Source organism: Sceloporus occidentalis, unplaced genomic scaffold, assembly GCF_023333645.1.
Source record: "Sceloporus occidentalis isolate IW3139 unplaced genomic scaffold, rSceOcc1.0.p SCAF_6, whole genome shotgun sequence".
In the NCBI taxonomy this organism is placed as follows: domain Eukaryota; kingdom Metazoa; phylum Chordata; class Lepidosauria; order Squamata; family Phrynosomatidae; genus Sceloporus; species Sceloporus occidentalis.
The window spans coordinates 23,393,947-23,411,852 of record NW_028316986.1 but is presented as its reverse complement, the minus strand read 5'-3'; the positions used below and the strand labels follow the sequence as shown (position 1 = coordinate 23,411,852).

The 17,906-nt window shown below is 41.8% G+C and overlaps 2 protein-coding genes across 2 annotated transcripts in view; both read right to left on the bottom strand.

The window, feature by feature from the left end:
- RRP36 (ribosomal RNA processing 36) overlaps positions 1–3,681 on the bottom strand; it is a 31,577-nt gene extending 27,896 nt beyond the window's left edge. Inside the window, exon 1 of the mRNA XM_089529100.1 lies at positions 3,509–3,681. The gene's annotated coding sequence lies outside the window, so the exon portion shown is untranslated. The remainder of the gene's footprint in view (positions 1–3,508) is intronic.
- A 3,877-nt stretch (positions 3,682–7,558) lies between these two features.
- Positions 7,559–17,906, bottom strand: part of LOC149310507 (uncharacterized) — a 48,422-nt gene continuing 38,074 nt past the window's right edge. Inside the window, exons 6-10 of the mRNA XM_089529096.1 lie at positions 16,921–17,170; positions 16,483–16,592; positions 14,587–14,728; positions 11,695–12,650; positions 7,559–7,875 (exon numbers count right to left, since the gene is read on the bottom strand). Of these exons, the coding sequence (XP_089385222.1) occupies positions 7,844–7,875; positions 11,695–12,650; positions 14,587–14,728; positions 16,483–16,592; positions 16,921–17,170 (1,490 nt within the window). The 3' untranslated portion in view covers positions 7,559–7,843. The remainder of the gene's footprint in view (positions 7,876–11,694; positions 12,651–14,586; positions 14,729–16,482; positions 16,593–16,920; positions 17,171–17,906) is intronic.

Below are 17,906 nucleotides of genomic sequence, written 5' to 3'. Positions count from 1 at the left end.
CAAGAACTCATAGAAAATGTGACTGGCTGTACACTTCTATTTCTTGGTTTGAATACCTAGCTGCACACAGTTCAGGACCTGAATCAGCTGCCCCCAAAGTAACTTTGCAAAACTTAGTACTTATACTCTGTGAGGGAACTATGACATCAACCATTAAATACTGTATGTGATAGGTCTAAGGCAATGTGTACTTTCTCTTAAGGCAATAAAACAATACTAGGGCTGTCCTATGAATCACAGTACTAGAAGACTCATTCCATTACAGAAGAGTGGCACGAAATGGTGCATCCCTTTTATTCTATGATGTTCAAAGTTGGAAATGAGGAGGTGTCTAACTACTAATTAGGCAGCTGCAGATTACATGTTAAACATAGCTGCTGTCTGCTGCTTGGTACTTTACAGAGTTGGGTGGGTGTATATATGGGATCCATTGTGCTCTAAGCAATGACTCATTAAAGGGGTACCTTCCTTTGAATAGGACCCAATGAAACAGAAATTATTTATAAGGGAACTGAGCTCTTGCTTAATTCTTCCAGAGTCCCCAATGAGTCCCTTAAAATTAGGCAAAAAGCATGTAAAATATTAGTATGCATAGAAATGACTCCTAACCCCTCACACAATGTACAGGTGAAGCCTATGCATGTTTAGTTGTAAGTAAAGCCTACTATACTCAAAAGGTAAGCTTGTTCAGGATTACACTGTCAAATTACAAGATATAGTGGGAGCTTTGGATCCATGGGGTTCAGGTCTGGACTCCCCATAAATGCCAAAAAGCATAAATGATTGCATCCTATATTATTCAACAGAAGCAATGTGAACATGCAATGCTTCAGCATGTTCTCACAGAAGACTTGTGATTGCTATAGAGACCCTGGGAAGCTGAAAAGACATCTGTTCTATGAACAAAAACTTAGCTCTATGGGATGGAGGGATATCATCCATAAAATTCAACAGCCTTTTTCTACCACTTATATGGCTTTGGAAGTGTGTATAACACTGGGCAGTTTCACAATAATTCTAGTCTAGGAAACAGATTTGTGGATAATACTGTAATTGTATGGCTATTCTTATAACTATAAGTGTAACTTATGAAAGAAGACAATGGAAGATAGGTTGAAGCTTCTTTGATGGATCTGTCCAGTCACACAGAAGTTTGACTAACCCAGAAAGACAATTCCTACTTCTCTGCTGTTCACTTATTGTTTCTGGAAGAGGTTACTTCTGTTCTAGAGATCTCCGTGGTTCAGTGTTAGGTTGATTCTGACTCATAAAACAAAGGTATGGGGTATTTTATAGAGAAGGGACATGGAGGACAGCAGCAAGGCATCCTCTTTTATCTGAGTGTGAGGTGCAACAGAGATATGGGGAGGGACACCTTACATCCCAGTTCAGAGCAAAGTAGTGTTACTCAAAGCTGTGGCCCATAGACCAGCATTGCTCTGTGAGCCATCACAGCACAGTCTATACTAGACTGTAGACATAAAAATACATGGTTAGAAAATACACTTGCCCCTCCACATTTGTGACTTTGACATTTGTGGATTTGATTATTCACGGGTTTTATCAATATGTTCTCTCTAGGGAAATCTAGGTCCTCCAGGGCAACTCTATGGTCAACTTTAACTAAAAGTCGCACTGAAGTACCTAGAGATTCCTAGAGAGAATACTCCACTAGGCATTTGTAGCTCCTCCAGTGCAATTCTATGGTCAATGTCTGGAAGTTGTTGACCAAAGAGTTGCACAGGAGGACCTAGAGATTTCTAGAGAGATGTTCTCCCAGGTAAAAAAGATAGGGGTTTTGTTATTTGCGATTTTTCCACATCCACAGGGGTCCTGTGCCCCCTAAGCCCAGCGAATGTGGAGGGACGAGTGTATCCTTTTTTTGCTGCAGTATGATAATTTGCTATAAAAGTATTTGTTGTTCTAATATAAGGATACCTAATTGCTAGCTGTATTGCAGTAATTAAGTTCAGGGTGTTCCTATATTTGTTTATGGCCAACTTTTATCTTTAAAAGGGGCTGTGGCCTCATAAAGGATGGAGACATCTGGGATTTCAGAAGTAGTAATCTTTCTATACATTTTAAATTTATAATTTTAAATTTTATTTAAAAATTCTACTGTATGATTAACACCTTTGCCTGATGAAGAAGCCAGTGGAGCTTTGAAAGCTTGCATCATATATTGTGTGTATTTTGGTTGGCCAATGAAAGGTATCACTGTTTTGTGGATTTTGGATGTTACTGTACTTTGCTGTATGGCCAACAGAGCATCAGTGTGGTGTTGTGATTTGAGTGTTGGACTATGACTCTGGAGACCTAGGGTTGATTGCCTGCATGGACACAAAAACCCACTGGGTGATCTTCGGCAAGTCACACTCTCTCAGCCTCAGAGGGTGGCAATGGCAATGAAGAAACTTGCCAAGAAAACCGTATGATAGGGTTGCCTTAGGGTCTCCACAAGTGCCTTGGAGGAACGCAGGAATAAATATGGCTGGCACAGCCCCTGAACATGTTCTCTCTTTCAGTTAGTCTCAAAGATGCTGCAAGATCCCCTTGCAGACTGATTTTCCAGTCTAACACAGCCGTGTTTTGGGCTGCTTCCGCACTGCAGAAATAACCCGGTTTGACACCTTTTTGACTGCCCTGGCTCAATGTTATGGAATTCTGGGAACTGTAGTTTGTTGTGGCAGCAGAGCTCTCTGCCCAGGATGACCAGATGTCCTAAAGACAGGGGAGGACAAGGCACCCAAAGTGTAGGGCATTCAAGAAAAATGTGGGACTTGCCCAAATAAAAGCTAACAACACTCCCATAAGCGTAAATTCATGCTCCGTAGCCATCCTCAGAACAGAGGACCCTTTGGATTTCCTCCTGGGCAGAAGGTTGAAATGTAGGACGCGTCCTGGAAAAGGAGGGCGTCTGGTCACCCTGCTCTCGGGCAGAGAAGCCTCTCTGGTCCAAAATACACTGGAGAAATATTGGCACCACTTTAGCTGCCCTGGCTCAGTGCTAGGGATTCTGGGAATGTAGCACTGTAATACATTTAGCCTTCTCTGTCAGAAAGCTGTGGAGTCACAATAAAACTACAGTTCCCAGGATTCCCTAGCACCGAGCCAGGGCAGTTAAAGCGGTCTCAAAGTGGGTTATTTTCTCCAGTGTGTTCTGGACCAATGTCTCCACATAACTACAATTCCCAGAGTTCCACAGCAGCCAGCCAGGGCAGCTAAAGAGGTCTCCAAGTAGACTATTTCTGCTGGTGCTTTGGACCCATGTCTCTGGATCTTTACAGAGCAGTGGTCCCCAAACGGTGTGCCCTTTGAGGGACTTTGGACTTCAGCTCCCAGAAACCCATGCTTTGGGCAACATGGCTGAGGCTTCTGGGAGCTGAAGTCCAAAACCTCTTAAAGGGGGCACGGTTGGTCTCCAACCGGAAGAGGCGGAGCTTAGGGAAGGCAGTGAGAGGCATGGAAGGGAGGCCTCTCTCTCTATATATATAGACACGGGTTCTACCTGTCTCTGGTGCCGGGCGGTCGACGTTCATCGCTCGCAGCCAGCGCCCCGTCCTTCCCTTTAGGAGGCCTCTGCGATCTGACTGGCCTCCCGGGCCGCGCTGCTGCCACTTCTTCCCGTTTCCTGGCAACGGGGCTGAGCGCGAGGCAGTCACAAAGGGGCGGAGGGAGATGTAACTGACTCACCCGCGCATGCGCAAACAGAGAGCAGGCTTTTTAAAAAACATGGGCGGGGCTACATGGAGCTAAGGTGGCGTTTGGACGGCACCAACGGCTCTGCTCTCCCCGCCTCTCTGCTTACGTCACAAGTGTGTCATAGATAGAAGCATGGAACAAACCAAGGGCTATTTAGTCCATGTCTCTCCATGCAGGAACTCACAGTCAAAGCACTGCTATACATAGCCATCCAGCCTCTGTTTAAATACCTCCAGAGAAGAAGGAGGCTCCTCCACTCTCTGAGGGAATGTGTTCCACTGTCAAACCCCTCTTTCTGTCAGGAGGTTCCTCCTAATGCTTAAGTGGAATATCTTTTCCTATAATCTTGAACCTATTTCTCTGTTTCCTGTTCTCTGGAGCAGCAGAAAACAAGCTTGCTCCCTCCTCAGTATGACATCCCCTCAGATATTTAAACAGGGCTATTATATCGCCTCTTTATTATTATTAACCTTTATTTATAAAGCGCTGTAAATTTACACAGCACTGTTAAAAAATAGAATAAAGTAAACCTGCCTGTGGCATACATTCTACAACAATAATTAGGCATAATACAGGTTAATACATGTTAATCTTTACATAATAAAATGTAGCACACAAAAGTAAACAGGATAACAATAGTGTTAAACTGTCTCTTCTTCAGGCTAAACACACCCAGCTCCCTAAGTCTCTCCTCATAAAGGCATGGTTTCTAGGCCCTTCGCCATTTTGATTGCCCTCCTCTGGACACGCTCCAGTTTCTCAACCTCCTTTTTGAATTGGAACTGGACACAGTATCCCAGATGAGGCCTGGCCAAGGCAATAGAGTGGTGCTATTACTTCCCTTGATCTAGGCACTATACTTCGATTGATGCAACCTACGATCACATTGGCCTTTTTAGCTGCGCATCACACTGTTGACTCATGTTCAATTTGTGATGACTCCTAGATCCCTTTCACATGTAGCCTTGTCAAGCCAGGTATCCCCCATCCTATATCTATGCATTTCAGTTTCTAAGTGCAATACAGTGGTCCCCCGGGTTACGAAATTAATTCGTTCCGCTGCCCTTTTCGTAACCCGGAAGACTTTCGCAAGCCGAATTGCCATAGGCGCTAATAGCGAAAGCCACTTTTTGGTGCGAAATAGCGCCGAAAAGCACCAAAAGTTTTTTCGTAACCCGAAAAAACTTTCGTAACGCGGAACAGTTTTTTTAAATAATTTTTTTTCGTAACCCGGGAATTTCGTAAGGCGACGCATTCGTATCCCGGGGTACCACTGTACTACTATACATTTCTCCGTGTTGAATTTCATTTTGTTAGCTTTGGCCCAGCTTTCTAATCTATTCAGATCATTTTGAATTGTGATCCTGTCCTCTGGGGTATTAGCTACTCCTCCTAATTTGGTGTCATCATATCATATCAATTTGTATCCAACTCTTTTCCCAGAACTGGGACAAGTAGAAATCAAAGTACCACAGAGGCTGCATCCACACTGCAGAAACAATCTGGTTTGGAATCACTTTAACTGCCATGGCTCAGTGCTATGGAATCCTGGGAACTGTAATTTGTTGTGTCATTAGAGCGCTCTGACAGAGAAGGCTAAATGTCTCACAAAACTACAGTTCAAGAATTGAGCCATGGTAATTAAAGTGGTGTTAAGCAGAGCTCTGTTGCCACAACAAACCACAATTCCCAGAATTCCATAGCATTGAGCCACGGCAGTTAAAGTGGTGTCAAACTAGGGTCAGGGAGCTTTCCAGCAGACAATAGGTCACTAATTAAATAGAAACAAATCCTCCTTGCTTATACAGTCAGCCCTCCGAAACTCATACATATTTAAGCCCCATAGGCTTGAATAGGGGCATATGCCCCATTTTAATCCCCCCCGTTTACTTCTTGTGAGGGTTGCAGATGTGAAGTCCTCCATGCAAACGGAGGAACAACTGTATACCCCACACACCTCTATGCCACCATTCTCTGAAGATGCCAGCCACAGATGCTGGCGAAACATCAGGAATACATTATTCCAGAACACAGCCACATAGCCTGAAAAACCCACAAAAAACTAAAGTCAGAGATACTTTTTTTTAAAATGACTTTATTTACAAAGGTTGTGGTGGGAGCCACATAAACTAGTCTGGCCACCACTTGCCCCCCACTGGCTTCAGGAATAGCTCCCTCAGCAGCACTTAGACTTTCTTTGAGGTGGGGTAATTGGAATCACTGCTCACCCATGGAAACCCACTGGGTGACCTTAGGCAAGTCACATTCTCTCAGCCTCAGAGGATGGCAATGGCAAAGGCAAACCCTCATTGAGCAAACATGCCAACAGTGCCTTAGGATCACCATAAGTCATAAACGGCACACAACATCAAGAAAACATAACCAAGGGTGGCTGTGTTGGCCACATAACAAAGTACAAACCTTTTTTTTTTTTTTGTCTTGATAATGGATTTTAAAGCTTATTTCCCAGGCTTCAAGAATCTTGCAGTATCCACATAGCCAGAAAAAGGAGAGCATGCCTTCATTAATACCCCTTCATAGCATTTGTACTGAGAACAACAACCACAGCAGCCTGACAAAATGCAGGCCTATGACTAACATGGTCACTTTTTATTCTTTCTCCTGTATGATTTTTAACACCTTTTGCTTGATGAGGAAGCCAGTGAAGGGATGTCATGTTAAGGAGCAAGATTGTTTTCTGCTGCTCCAGAGAACAGGACACAGAACAATGGATGCAAGCTACAGGAAGAGATTCCACCTCAACATTAGGAGGAACTTCCTGACAGTGATTGCCATTTGACAGTGGAACACACTCCTTCCTCAGAGAGTGGTGGAGTCTCCTTCTTTGGAGGTCTTTAAACAGAAGCTGGATGGCCATCTGTCAGGGATGCTTTGATTGAAAGTTCCTGCATGGCAGCGGGTTGGTCTGGATAGCCCCTGTGGTCTCTTCCAACTCTACGATTCTATGATTCTATGGCAGCCGAAGATGGAGGGGAAACATCAGGAATAAATTCCTCTAGAACACAGTCATACAGCCCAAAAACCCCCACAGAAAACTAATGATATCCCTGTTTGGTGGATTTTGGATGTTATTGTACAACTACAAGTACAGGGAGGTGGGTGCCTCAGGTGACAGGTGTTGAAATGGTTCACAACAACAAGATGTTGTTGTGTAGTGTAGTGTGCATGAAGGGGCCTGCCCTGTGCCCCTAATTTAGTCCACAAGAGCTTGGTGAAGTTACTTTTTTGTGGATTACAACTCTCAAGAAGCCCAGAACTAGCACAGAGAATGCCAAAACTAGCTGAAGGAGTCAGGGAGTTGTAGTCCAAAAAGGTAATTTATCTAAACTGTGCCTTGGATAAAGCAGAAAATATCCTTTCAGTACTGTGGAAGTAAGGTTTAATCAGCAGTCCTTTAGGATCACCATAAGTCTGAAAGGACCTAAAGGCACAAAACAACAACATCATCTCTGTCACATGGAATTTGCTTTCCCATAGGAAACAAATTATCTTTGGCTAAGGACTTTATCACACAAGGATGTGTGTGGCAAAATCAGGGTTTAAACAGCCAATTATCCTGTGCAAAACATGATATTGCATTTAAGATTTTCACACAATGTCACTATTAAAGAGGCACGGGTAAATCCCCAAAATGATTTGTTGCTGTTTATAGCCTCTTTATAAGTGATGTGTCTGAAAATCTTAAATGCAATATTATGTTTTTCACAGGATAATTGACTGTTTAAACCCCCAATTTTCCCCATGTGATAAAGTCTTGAGTATATCACCAGTCCCCCCCCCCCCACACACACACACACACCATACTGTCACTATTGGACTTTTGCCCTTTTTATTGGTCAACATCTGCATTTCTGCTCTTGCAACTGAGATGTGCACACAGTACAAGGTGACCAGACATCTTACTTTCCCAGGACATGTCCTACATTTCAGCCTTCCGTCCAGGAGGAATTCCAGAGCATCCTTCATTTTGAGCATGACTGAAGAAGCATGGGTTTTTAGCTTTTGCTTTGTAATGTCCATCACTGGTCTTGAACATCCTACATTTTGCAGTGCCTTGTCCTTTGTGGTTATGACATCTGGTCACCTTGACATAGTAGTCCAGAATTGCTGTGAGGAAGGATCAGCAGAACATGGCTTCCTCTGAACAGATGCCTGTAGGATAGAAAAATACAGGTGTTAAGAAGAAGCACATCAGGGAAGATTTAAATTAGGGGGCATCCAGAGCAGGTATGCCCCCATTTTGTAATGAGGCCATTAAGTATGGTTTTTAGAAAGTTACAAGAAGAAGACATGATTTGGAAAACATTTAAGAGAATTTAAAACCTCAAAAGTTTAAAAATCTCCAAAGGAGAAGACTCCATCATGCTCTGAGGGAGGATGTTGCACAGTCAAACAGCTCTTACTATCAGAATGTTCCTCCTAATGTTGAAGTGGTACCTCTTTTCCTGTAGTTTGAATCCATTGCTATGTGTCCTATTCTTTGGAGCAGCAGGAAACAAGTTTGTTCCATCCTCCGTGTGACACCTTTACAAATATTCAAATATCTTAACTATCTCTTCTTCTGGCTGAACATACCCAGCTCCCTAAGTGACTCTTCATAAGACATGGTTTCTAGACACTTCACCCTTTTGGTGACCCTCCTCTGGACACACTCCAGCTTGTCAACATCCTTTTTGAATTATGGTGCCCAGAACTGGACACAATATTCAAGATGAGGCCTGACCAAAGCAGAATAGAATGGGACTATTACTTCCCTTGATCTAGACACTATACTTCTTTTGATGCAGTCCAGAACCTCATTGGCCTTTTTAGCTGCTGCATCCCATTGCTGACTCATGTTCAACTTGTGGTCTACTTGGACTCCTAAATCCCTTTCACACGTTGTCTTGTTAAGCCAGGTGTCCCCCATCTTATATCTATGCATTTCATTTTTTTGCCCTAAGTGCAGTACCTTACATTTCTCCCTGTTGAAGTTCATTTTGTTAGTTTTGGCCCAGCTTTCTAATCTATTCACATCATTTTGAATTTTGATCCTCTCCTCTGGGGTATTAGCTACTCCTCCTAATTTGGTCTCATCTACAAATTTGATCACCGTGCCCTCTATTCTTTTGTCCAGGTTGTTGATAAAAACATTGAATAGCACTGGGCCCAGGACAGAACCCTGTGGCACCTCACTAGTCACTTCTTTCCAGGATGAATGTGAGTTCTGGCATAGGAACAAACTCTCCCTGCCTTGTAACCAAGTCTTTATATGGAATTCAGCAATCATTTTTTAAAGCATGGCTTGAATCACTAGTTAGCAGCATGTTGCCCTGAGTGCATTTATTTGTTCAGCAAAAGCATCCTCTCCCTCTCATCTGTCATCTGACAAATCATCATTTGAGACTGGTATGGGATAAAAGCTGCTATTTATAAGATATCTATCTGCTTTGCAATGTAAATAACAATTAACATCCCTTCACAGGAAAAAGGGATCCTATTTTTCCCCTGGTGTATAAGACCCATCTTTGATCATATCAATTCCCTCTATTGAAATAATATCTATCAATCTATGTTCCTTCTATTCGCCCCCCCCCCCCTTTTTTTTTTTTGGTATAGTGCCAAACCTTCAGACTGAATTAAGTGAAGCTTATGGGTTTGAGGGTGTATGATTGTCCACAAAAATGGGAGCATATTAGCAGGCTCTGTCTTTTAGCAGTAGAGGATGTGTTTCCCATTTTAACTCAACCATTTTAACTCCCATAAATCCTGATTTTCGTTTGGCTTTCTAAAGGTATTGAACATACAGCAGCTGCTATAAAGCTTTTCTTTGGCATGGCTGCCCACATTAAGATCTGTCATAAATTCCCATCAAACATTATTTCCAAGCAGGCAGGAGCATTTTAATTCTTTGCTTATGATTAGATATGATCAGTTGAGCAGTTGGTTGCGGGCGGGCTGAAAGCAACCCACACTAGAGCCTTGAGAGCCAGTCTAGTGTAGTGGTTTAAGTTTTGGATTACAATGATGGAGACCAGGATTCAAACCCCTGCTCACACAGAAAAACCTTCTGGGTGACCTTGGACAGCCTCAAAGGGTGGCAATGGCAAACCCCTTCTGAAGAAACTTGCCAAGAAAACTCTGTGATAGGTTTGCCTTGGGGGCACCATATGTAAAAAAATTACTTGGAGGCATACAACCACAACCACCATGGGTTTATGGACATCTGATTCTACCCTAAATCAAACCTCAGTTAAATTCAGAGCAGGATCATGTTCCCATTAACTGAGTTAATATATTATAGTGTAGTTGTTTAAGTGTTGCACTAAGACTCTGGAGACTAGGGTTTGAATCCGTGCTAGACCACAGAAACCCACTGCATGAGCTTGAGCAAATCACATAGTCTCAGCCCCAGAGGAAGGTTAAAAAACCCTTTGAACAAATCTTGCCAAAAAAAAAAAAAAACATTATAAGGTCACCATAAGTCAGAAAGGGCTTGAAGGCACACAACAACAACTAAGTAAAGCTGCCCAGAGTGGCTTCTATTGCCTTCTTTTTACTTTAATGGAGCTCCTAAATTATATTCATACTTGCTAATATTGAGATTATTTCCTGCTGTTTTCCACCAAAAAAGGAGCTGGTATGCCAGATTAAATGTGGACACAGTTCTGTGTTTACAGCTGGCTTTTTAAATGTGAGGACCAAACTTTTCTGCCTTTCTTGTTCCTGACATTTCTCTATGAAACTAAAACCATTGTATCACCTGGAACTTTCTCTTTTAATGTTTACAGATGTCTCCTTCTCAGCATAGGATATTATGCAGACAAACAAGATATCAGCATCAACTTAGTGCCCCTTTCCCATTTCCTCTTCCCTCCCTCTAACCTGCTTTTAGTAACAACTTGCCTGATAAATAGATATAGAGATCTCAAAAACTTGCACACCTTTTGGGTTCTTTTAGTTTATCTAACACAAGTATTACACTGAAATGCATTTTGCAGTTACTGGTATTTAAGAAATTGATACTATGTTTTTTTACACCAGAAAATATGTTGCTTAATGTGGCCTATAAGTTATGAAGGCATAATAATAACAAGCGCTAAAAGGAGCAGCAAACACACAAAGAGAAAGATGAAAACTAATGGTCAATAAATCAAATTCCAGTTATAAGGGCTCTGGTGATTGAAAAAGAATTGTCTTCACCTATTAGCAGATAAATAGGAGTTGATGTGGGACTAAAACTGAGACATCTCAAAGATACAGCCATGTTAGTCTGTAGAATCAGTATGTAGAGAAATCTTGTAGCACCTTTAAGACTAACAGAAAGAAAGAAGTTGGCAGCATGAGCTTTTGTAGACTTAAGGGCTCATACAGACAGGCCAAAATAAAGCTGCTTCAGGTCACTTTGGAGGTATGTCGTTTAAATGACACATGCATGTTAAGAGGCCAAAAGCTGTGCCAAAGCTGCGCTCCAGTCCTTAAGACTGGAGCATGACTTTGGCATGGCTTCTGGCCTCTTAGGATGCATGCATCATTTAAACAGCATGCCTCTAAAGCGACCTGAAGCAGGTTTATTTTGGCTTGTCTATATGGCCTCTTAAGTCTACTTCCTCAGATGCATCTGAGGAAGCAGACTTAAGTTGACAAAATCTCATGCTGCCAACTTCTTTCAGTTAGTCTCTAAGGTGCTACAAGATACATACTAAAACTGAGACAGCAATCTTTGACATTATTACCAACTATGCCTCTGCAAGAGACAGAAGTCACTTTTTGACCTATAATTCCTAGAACCACCTCAGCTGGCATGACCACTTTTCAAAGCTCCTGAACAGTATCTATGCTGGCTGGGATATTCTAGGACCTATAGTCAGATCAGGTAGCTCTTCCAGGCTCTTAAGGAGGATAACAGCAGCTGCTCTTAAGGAATGGAGGTTTCATCTGGGTGGAAGTAATATTATATACTGTAGCACTACAACGAAGAGGAAACAGCACCTTGTTCAAGCATAGCATTAATTGTTCCATCCCACTGGGAATCAGGCACATGAGAACCAGATGATGCAGAGGAAGAAGAAGGCTGCATGAAGGAGTACTCGCCAAGGCAAGAAGTTGCTTCTATTAGAGGAGCTGGGAGTAAAGGAAGCTCTGACTCAGTATTTGATATGTGAAAATTGCCTGTTGGGCTTGACTCAGAGGTGGATTGGTTCAAACTGTCATGGTGTAGGAGGTTGTTTAAGATGCTAGTGATGACTTCTTCATCCAGAGAGAATTCTTCAAGGAAATCAAGAGCTCCATCCGTCACCCAGTTCTGTCTAGATGATACCATGTGAGTGTCCTCAGAAGGCCGTCCAGGCCACAGAGGAATATCAGGTGGTTGCTGAGGTATTTCCTTTGTGTATTGAGAGAAGATTTCATCAAGATAATGGATTTGTTTAGCCAATATACTGATGGCCCATTTGTCTTGGTCAGGGCTTGTACCCATCACTGAAAATGTTCCTGAGGATGATCTTCCTTCAGCTAGTGGAGAAAAGTCTAAAGAAGAACTGCTGTCAGAAGAAAATGAACTGTCCAAGGAACAGAGAGCAGTATGGCTCAAGGAATCCCGTCTGTTTCTTTGGTCTGTACAAGAAAGACCAGCAGGGAAGAAGGGAAATCTAGTTTCTTGAGAGGAGTGTAGGTTAGCTACATCAGCCATGCTAGCCAAGCTGGTTGAAAATGAAGGCTGAAAAGAAACAGTGGCCACCTTCTCTTCAGGAGCTTCAGGAAGCTGGAAGGGATTAAACCTGAGTATCTCATCCCTGGCTCTTGCTGTTTCTTGGGGCAAAAAGTTGACGTCATTTACTTTTGTCTGTTGCTGTGTTTCTCCATAACAATATTTTTTATTTGAGGTGACTTGAACAGCAATTCCATACGGAAGATCTTGGCTTTGGATATAGGTGGCTTCTTCTTCCCTGTGGGGAAGTAGAAAAGATTGTTTGTGGTCTGGAATAACTACTGTAAGTCATGCCAATAAGAAGGCTGTTAACACTGTTAGACAAACTAAACCTATTCGTCCTATACTGATGTGGCACCATCAGCTTTTGAGAGCATCTCAAGTCCATAGGACAAGCTTAAGGGTATTTTATTAGCGGGTGCATTCTAAGAATCGGAGATGGCCCAAAGACATTTTCCCACCTGAGGCAAAGAAAAGGATTACACTCTTCTACTGATGATGAGACAATATTGTCCACTATACCTGAAGACGGCACCCTAGTTTAGGAGGCAAAGGACACACAGATCTCTCCTTTAAGGTCATGGTTACTGCCTATCAGCATTGGCCTCCTGGGGCAAATATCTCCCTTTAACCAATGCTGATGTTGGCTCTATTAAGAATAGCTTTTCGACTTGCGTGAATATAACTGAAGTGATGTAGCAAGCAGAAGAAGCTATTTGTAGGTCCAATTCAATTTGTATACACAAGCAGCCAGTGCAGGGGGGAAATGACTGAAAACTGTAATAAAAACTAAGCACTACTTGTATAGAAGGCTTCAAACTGATTTAGCTGTCACAGTTTCCTGCAGGATAATGTGAGGAGTATAGTTTTCAAAATGTTCCTTTTAGGGAGGAACTAACCTTTAAAAAATCTTTTTCTGTGCTAGATCCTGGTAACACCCCATTCCTTCCCTCAGGTTAGCTCACTTGGCTTACTGAGTCATAGCATGAAGATTCATCACAGTCCTGACATCTTTCACTACAGCTATGGTTCCTCTATCCATTCCTTCCCATCACTACAGCCACCTTCCCATGACCTTCTGTCCCACTAGGTGCCACACCTAGAACATTATTAACTCCAAAAGATCATGGAAGGAACAGGTGGGAGAAGATAAAGCTATCACTTTACTAGCTCTACTAGGAGATGTAGAGTCTGGGATCCCTAAGTACTCCAAGTTGATCAGTGACTAAATATTTGTTCAACTGCTTTATGTATCTCTTTCTTCCTGCTGTAAGAGAACCATGACACAAAGAAAAGTCTGGTTCTGTCCTTTTTTAACCTAGGAACTAAGGGCCTGAACAGACAGGCCAAAATAAAGCTGCTTTGGGTTACTTTGGAGGTATGCTGTTCAAATGACACACATGTCTTAAAGAGGTCAGAAGCTGCGCCAAAGCTGCACTTCAGTCCTTAGGACTGGAGTGTGATTTGGCGTGGCTTCTGGCCTCTTAGGACGTATGCGTTATTTAAACAGCACACTTCCAAAGTGGCCTGAAGCAGCTTTATTTTGGCCTGTCTGTTTGGGCCCTAAGTGTCCTGAGTGCTTCCGGACAAAATTTTCATTTTGTCTTCATTCTGCCTAGTTTACAGAAATTTAGTGGCCGAGGATGGAGAATCCAGATTTTATTGGCTTCATCACGTAACCTTAATGTGTTGTGTGACAACATGATGCATCAGTATAACACATTTTAATAAAATTGATAGGATAGATTTTCCTAAAACTTAATTATGCTAATACTTTTGAAGTGCATACCTAAACATGTTTAGCAATAATTACAAGAGTAATTAAAAAATTATAATAGGAACAGACTTGCACCCACTGGCAAGACAATTATGAAGAGCTGCAGTAAGTTTGCCTGCTGATCTTGCACACTGTTGATGCATCACTATGTCTAGGAAAAGACAGAAGAGTTAAAATAAGAACCATGAACACCTACTGGGCCTGCTTTGATGTGGTTTTTAAAGGTTTTCTGAATTTTCACAATAGTTTGAAGAACTCTAGGAATGCAATGACTGAATCATGAGGTCATGAAGAAGAAGCCCTTAAAAAGGTTTGAAAGAAGCATGGCGGTTTCACATTAAAGCCCACTGAGTGTGGAAACACCTCCAAATATCACCTGTGCAGCAAATGCATTCACCTGAGGATGTAGCTGGTACAAGTAATGAGCTCTTCAGCCTTTCCATTCTCTCTTGATGCAGCCACTTGCACCCAAGCCCAGTTCAGATCCTTGCAGAGTAGGCGGACTATCACTGGCTGAATGTGTTTCCCAGCACCCTGTGCTGAAATTACAGAAATGAAAAATAGCAATCTAGCACAGGGATACCATCTAAACACAACTAAATGGATGTCTAATAGTGGGAGCAAGTGGATTCAGGCTAACCTGAAATCAGTACCTCTATCTATCTATCTATTTATTTATTTATTTATTTAGGTATTTATATCCTGCCTTTCAGCCCTAATGGCTCTCAGGGCGGCTTACAATTGTTATTTTTAATCAGACAGTTCCCTGCCCTCAGGCTTACAATCTAAAAGACAAGAAACAAAAGGAGAAGGGAATGGTGGAGGGAAAGGGGATGAGGTCCAGTGGTTCTTCTCTCCTTCTGAGGCCTGGACCAAGGCAGATGGATTGGAGGGAGGGCTCTTCCTTCTTCCAGGCTAGTCCTGATGGAGCTGGACTATGTTAGCAAAAGTCTCAAAAGGTCTATATTTACTTAAACCCTGTGCTAAGCTCAAACAGGTATGCCTGTTTCCAAAATGTGGTCAACTTTGTAAATTGTGGTGATAATACTTGGTACTGGGTGCCATTTTTCCTAAGTGCTTAAAGTATTTCACATACATTATCTCAGTAATTCTAATGACAATTTATTAGGACAGGCCAAGTGATATAATCCTGGCTATTGCAGATGCCATGAGGCCTCCTTAAGTACACCTAGAACTTGCAACAAATCTGAAGTTTTAATCAGGAATATCTATCTCTTGAGGTCTTGGTTTTAAACATTATGCTATACAAGATCCCCATGAACGCAACTTCTAGTGTAACTTAACATGTGTTTTTTGCCAATTATAATCTAAGTGCTATGTAGAACTACTGCAGAAACCTTGCAATCTGCACTAAATGGACAAAGCTGGCACAGAGCACAAACAATTATAGGATGTTTTAAAAATGACAGTGACAAAATACATGATGCGTTATTAAAACCCTCCTTAAGATACTAGTTCCATGAATTTTTAACATGAATAATGTACCGTGTCTTTTTTAAAGTTTAAAGCACTTCACATACAGTATCTCAAATGATCTTGTCAACGACACTGCAAAGTAAGTCAGCCATATCATCATATTGCAGATAGGGACTGAGGCTGAACAAACAGTGCCTTGCTTAAGTCTGTCTAGTGAATTCTTAGTTGAACAGATTTCAACAGAACTTTTTTTACATTGCAGTCTTATAGATGTTTACTTAGAAGTAAATCCCACTACATTCAAGAAGATGTACTGGATGGGTGTTGCAGAAGATTTCAATCCTATCCTGCAAGTGACAGAATGGCAGATTTAAGATGTATGTCTGTAACAAAAGTAGGGAGAACATGGCTTTCTAGATACTGTTGAACTACAACTCCCACCATCCTTCACCAATGGTTATGCTGACTACGGCTAATAGGAGTTGCAGTCCAACAACACTTGGAGGGCTCCACATTTTGTATCCCTGCTCAACAAGTAAGAGGTGATGCTGTTGAAGTATCAACCATTGTTTCTGGGAGAAAGTATTTGAACTGAGAAATGGGCATGAACTCTTTCTGATCTTGGATCTCCAAATGTCAAAGTACAACCCTGTCAACCCCAGCCAGCATGGCCAGTGGTGAAGGATAATGGAAGTTGTGATTCAGCAACATTTGGGACACAAGGTTGGGAACCATGGTTCTAGATCTATCAATGAGGCCATTTCTACTGCAGCATAATTGCACAAGCATCCCTTGACTATTGGATTTTGATGAAGTATATCCTCAGTGACTGATCTGTCCCAAGCACAACACTCACTCAGGGCCCTGTGCATCTCTGCAGCTCTTCCAATATCTTCAGGATGTACAAGACTGTACCAAGACTGGCCAATCAACTCTTCTTTCTGATAGCCAAGATGATAAACAACACTGAGGAGAAAGGGGGAAAATATTGAAGAATTTAATCAATAATACCCTTAAGGTGTCTGCATCATGTAATGAAGAAAGACAAAAGTTGAGCATCAGCTGCCATTTTCAGTGAGACGTTACTTACAACTGCCAAATTATTATTTTTATTCTGTTCTCTGCTCTTATGCCTTTGGTAGGAATCTAATCTAAGTTCATACATAAGTAGGTTGTAATACTGGTCTCTATGTCATGAAAAAGATTCACCTACTAAACACTTAAAAGACAAGAGCAGGCCAGATCTTCATTTTTGGCAAGAATGGACCTGTGCAAATAGATGCTTTGTTCTTACTTTTTAGTAAGCTCTGCAATCTTCATATCCAGTGTGTGCTTGCTCTGGAATGAGTTCTGGGAAGTATCGTCCTCATCTTCTAACGCATGTGCAACAGGAGTGCAGAAGGCAACAAAAGTCAAAGCAGGAGAGGAGATAATTAACTGTGTGTCAGATATGAAGAATCTGCCTCGCATGACCATGGAGCGGTTCTTTCCATACTTTATCCGGAAAGCTCTTGAAGTGCACATTTCAGTGATGAATTCAATTGCTGCAATAATTTTTAAAAAGAATGGTTGAAGCTTAGCATCAGAATGAAGTATGTGGTAGAGGCTGAACTTACACATTAATTTTGCAACTCCTCATGACTTTCCCTCTTACAAGACTTGTTAGGAATTGACATCCAATAATATTGTGAGGGCCTTTGCAGACCATCATTCAGTCTCTAAATTCATATTCGTTGGGCATCTTTTAAAAGGTCATTTAGAAAAGCATTATCCCCCCCTCCCCACATGCAGATATACATCCGTTATCTTGTGCATATTTTGCAGTGTTTGAATTTTGGCATAATTCTTCCACCACACCAATCTGCAAATTTCCACACATGTATCAACCGTACATTTTCCCCACTTAGCATGTCCCTGTTTTGAACTCCCCCTCTAGCCTTTTTAAAATAGAGGTTTTATCAGCAGTAAGCAAGCGTCAGCTCATTCTTACTGAACTCCATGCTGTGAAAAGCTTCACTGGCTGATTTTGGCACATCAAGTTGTTTTAAAGGTCCAAGACTAAGCCATTGATTTGTTAGTTGGTTGGCAATTCTGCTCTCCTTTCTATGAATTTTATTCCCATTCCCTTTTGTTACTCTAGTTGCCATCAAAAGCCCTCAACTTCCATTTTAAAATTTTGCAGGAAACATGTTATGTTCAAAATGTTGACCTAGATTTAGACAGATTGAATAGTATGGTATGCCTGTTTAAATCTTTCGTGACTTTAGCCTTCGCCATTCA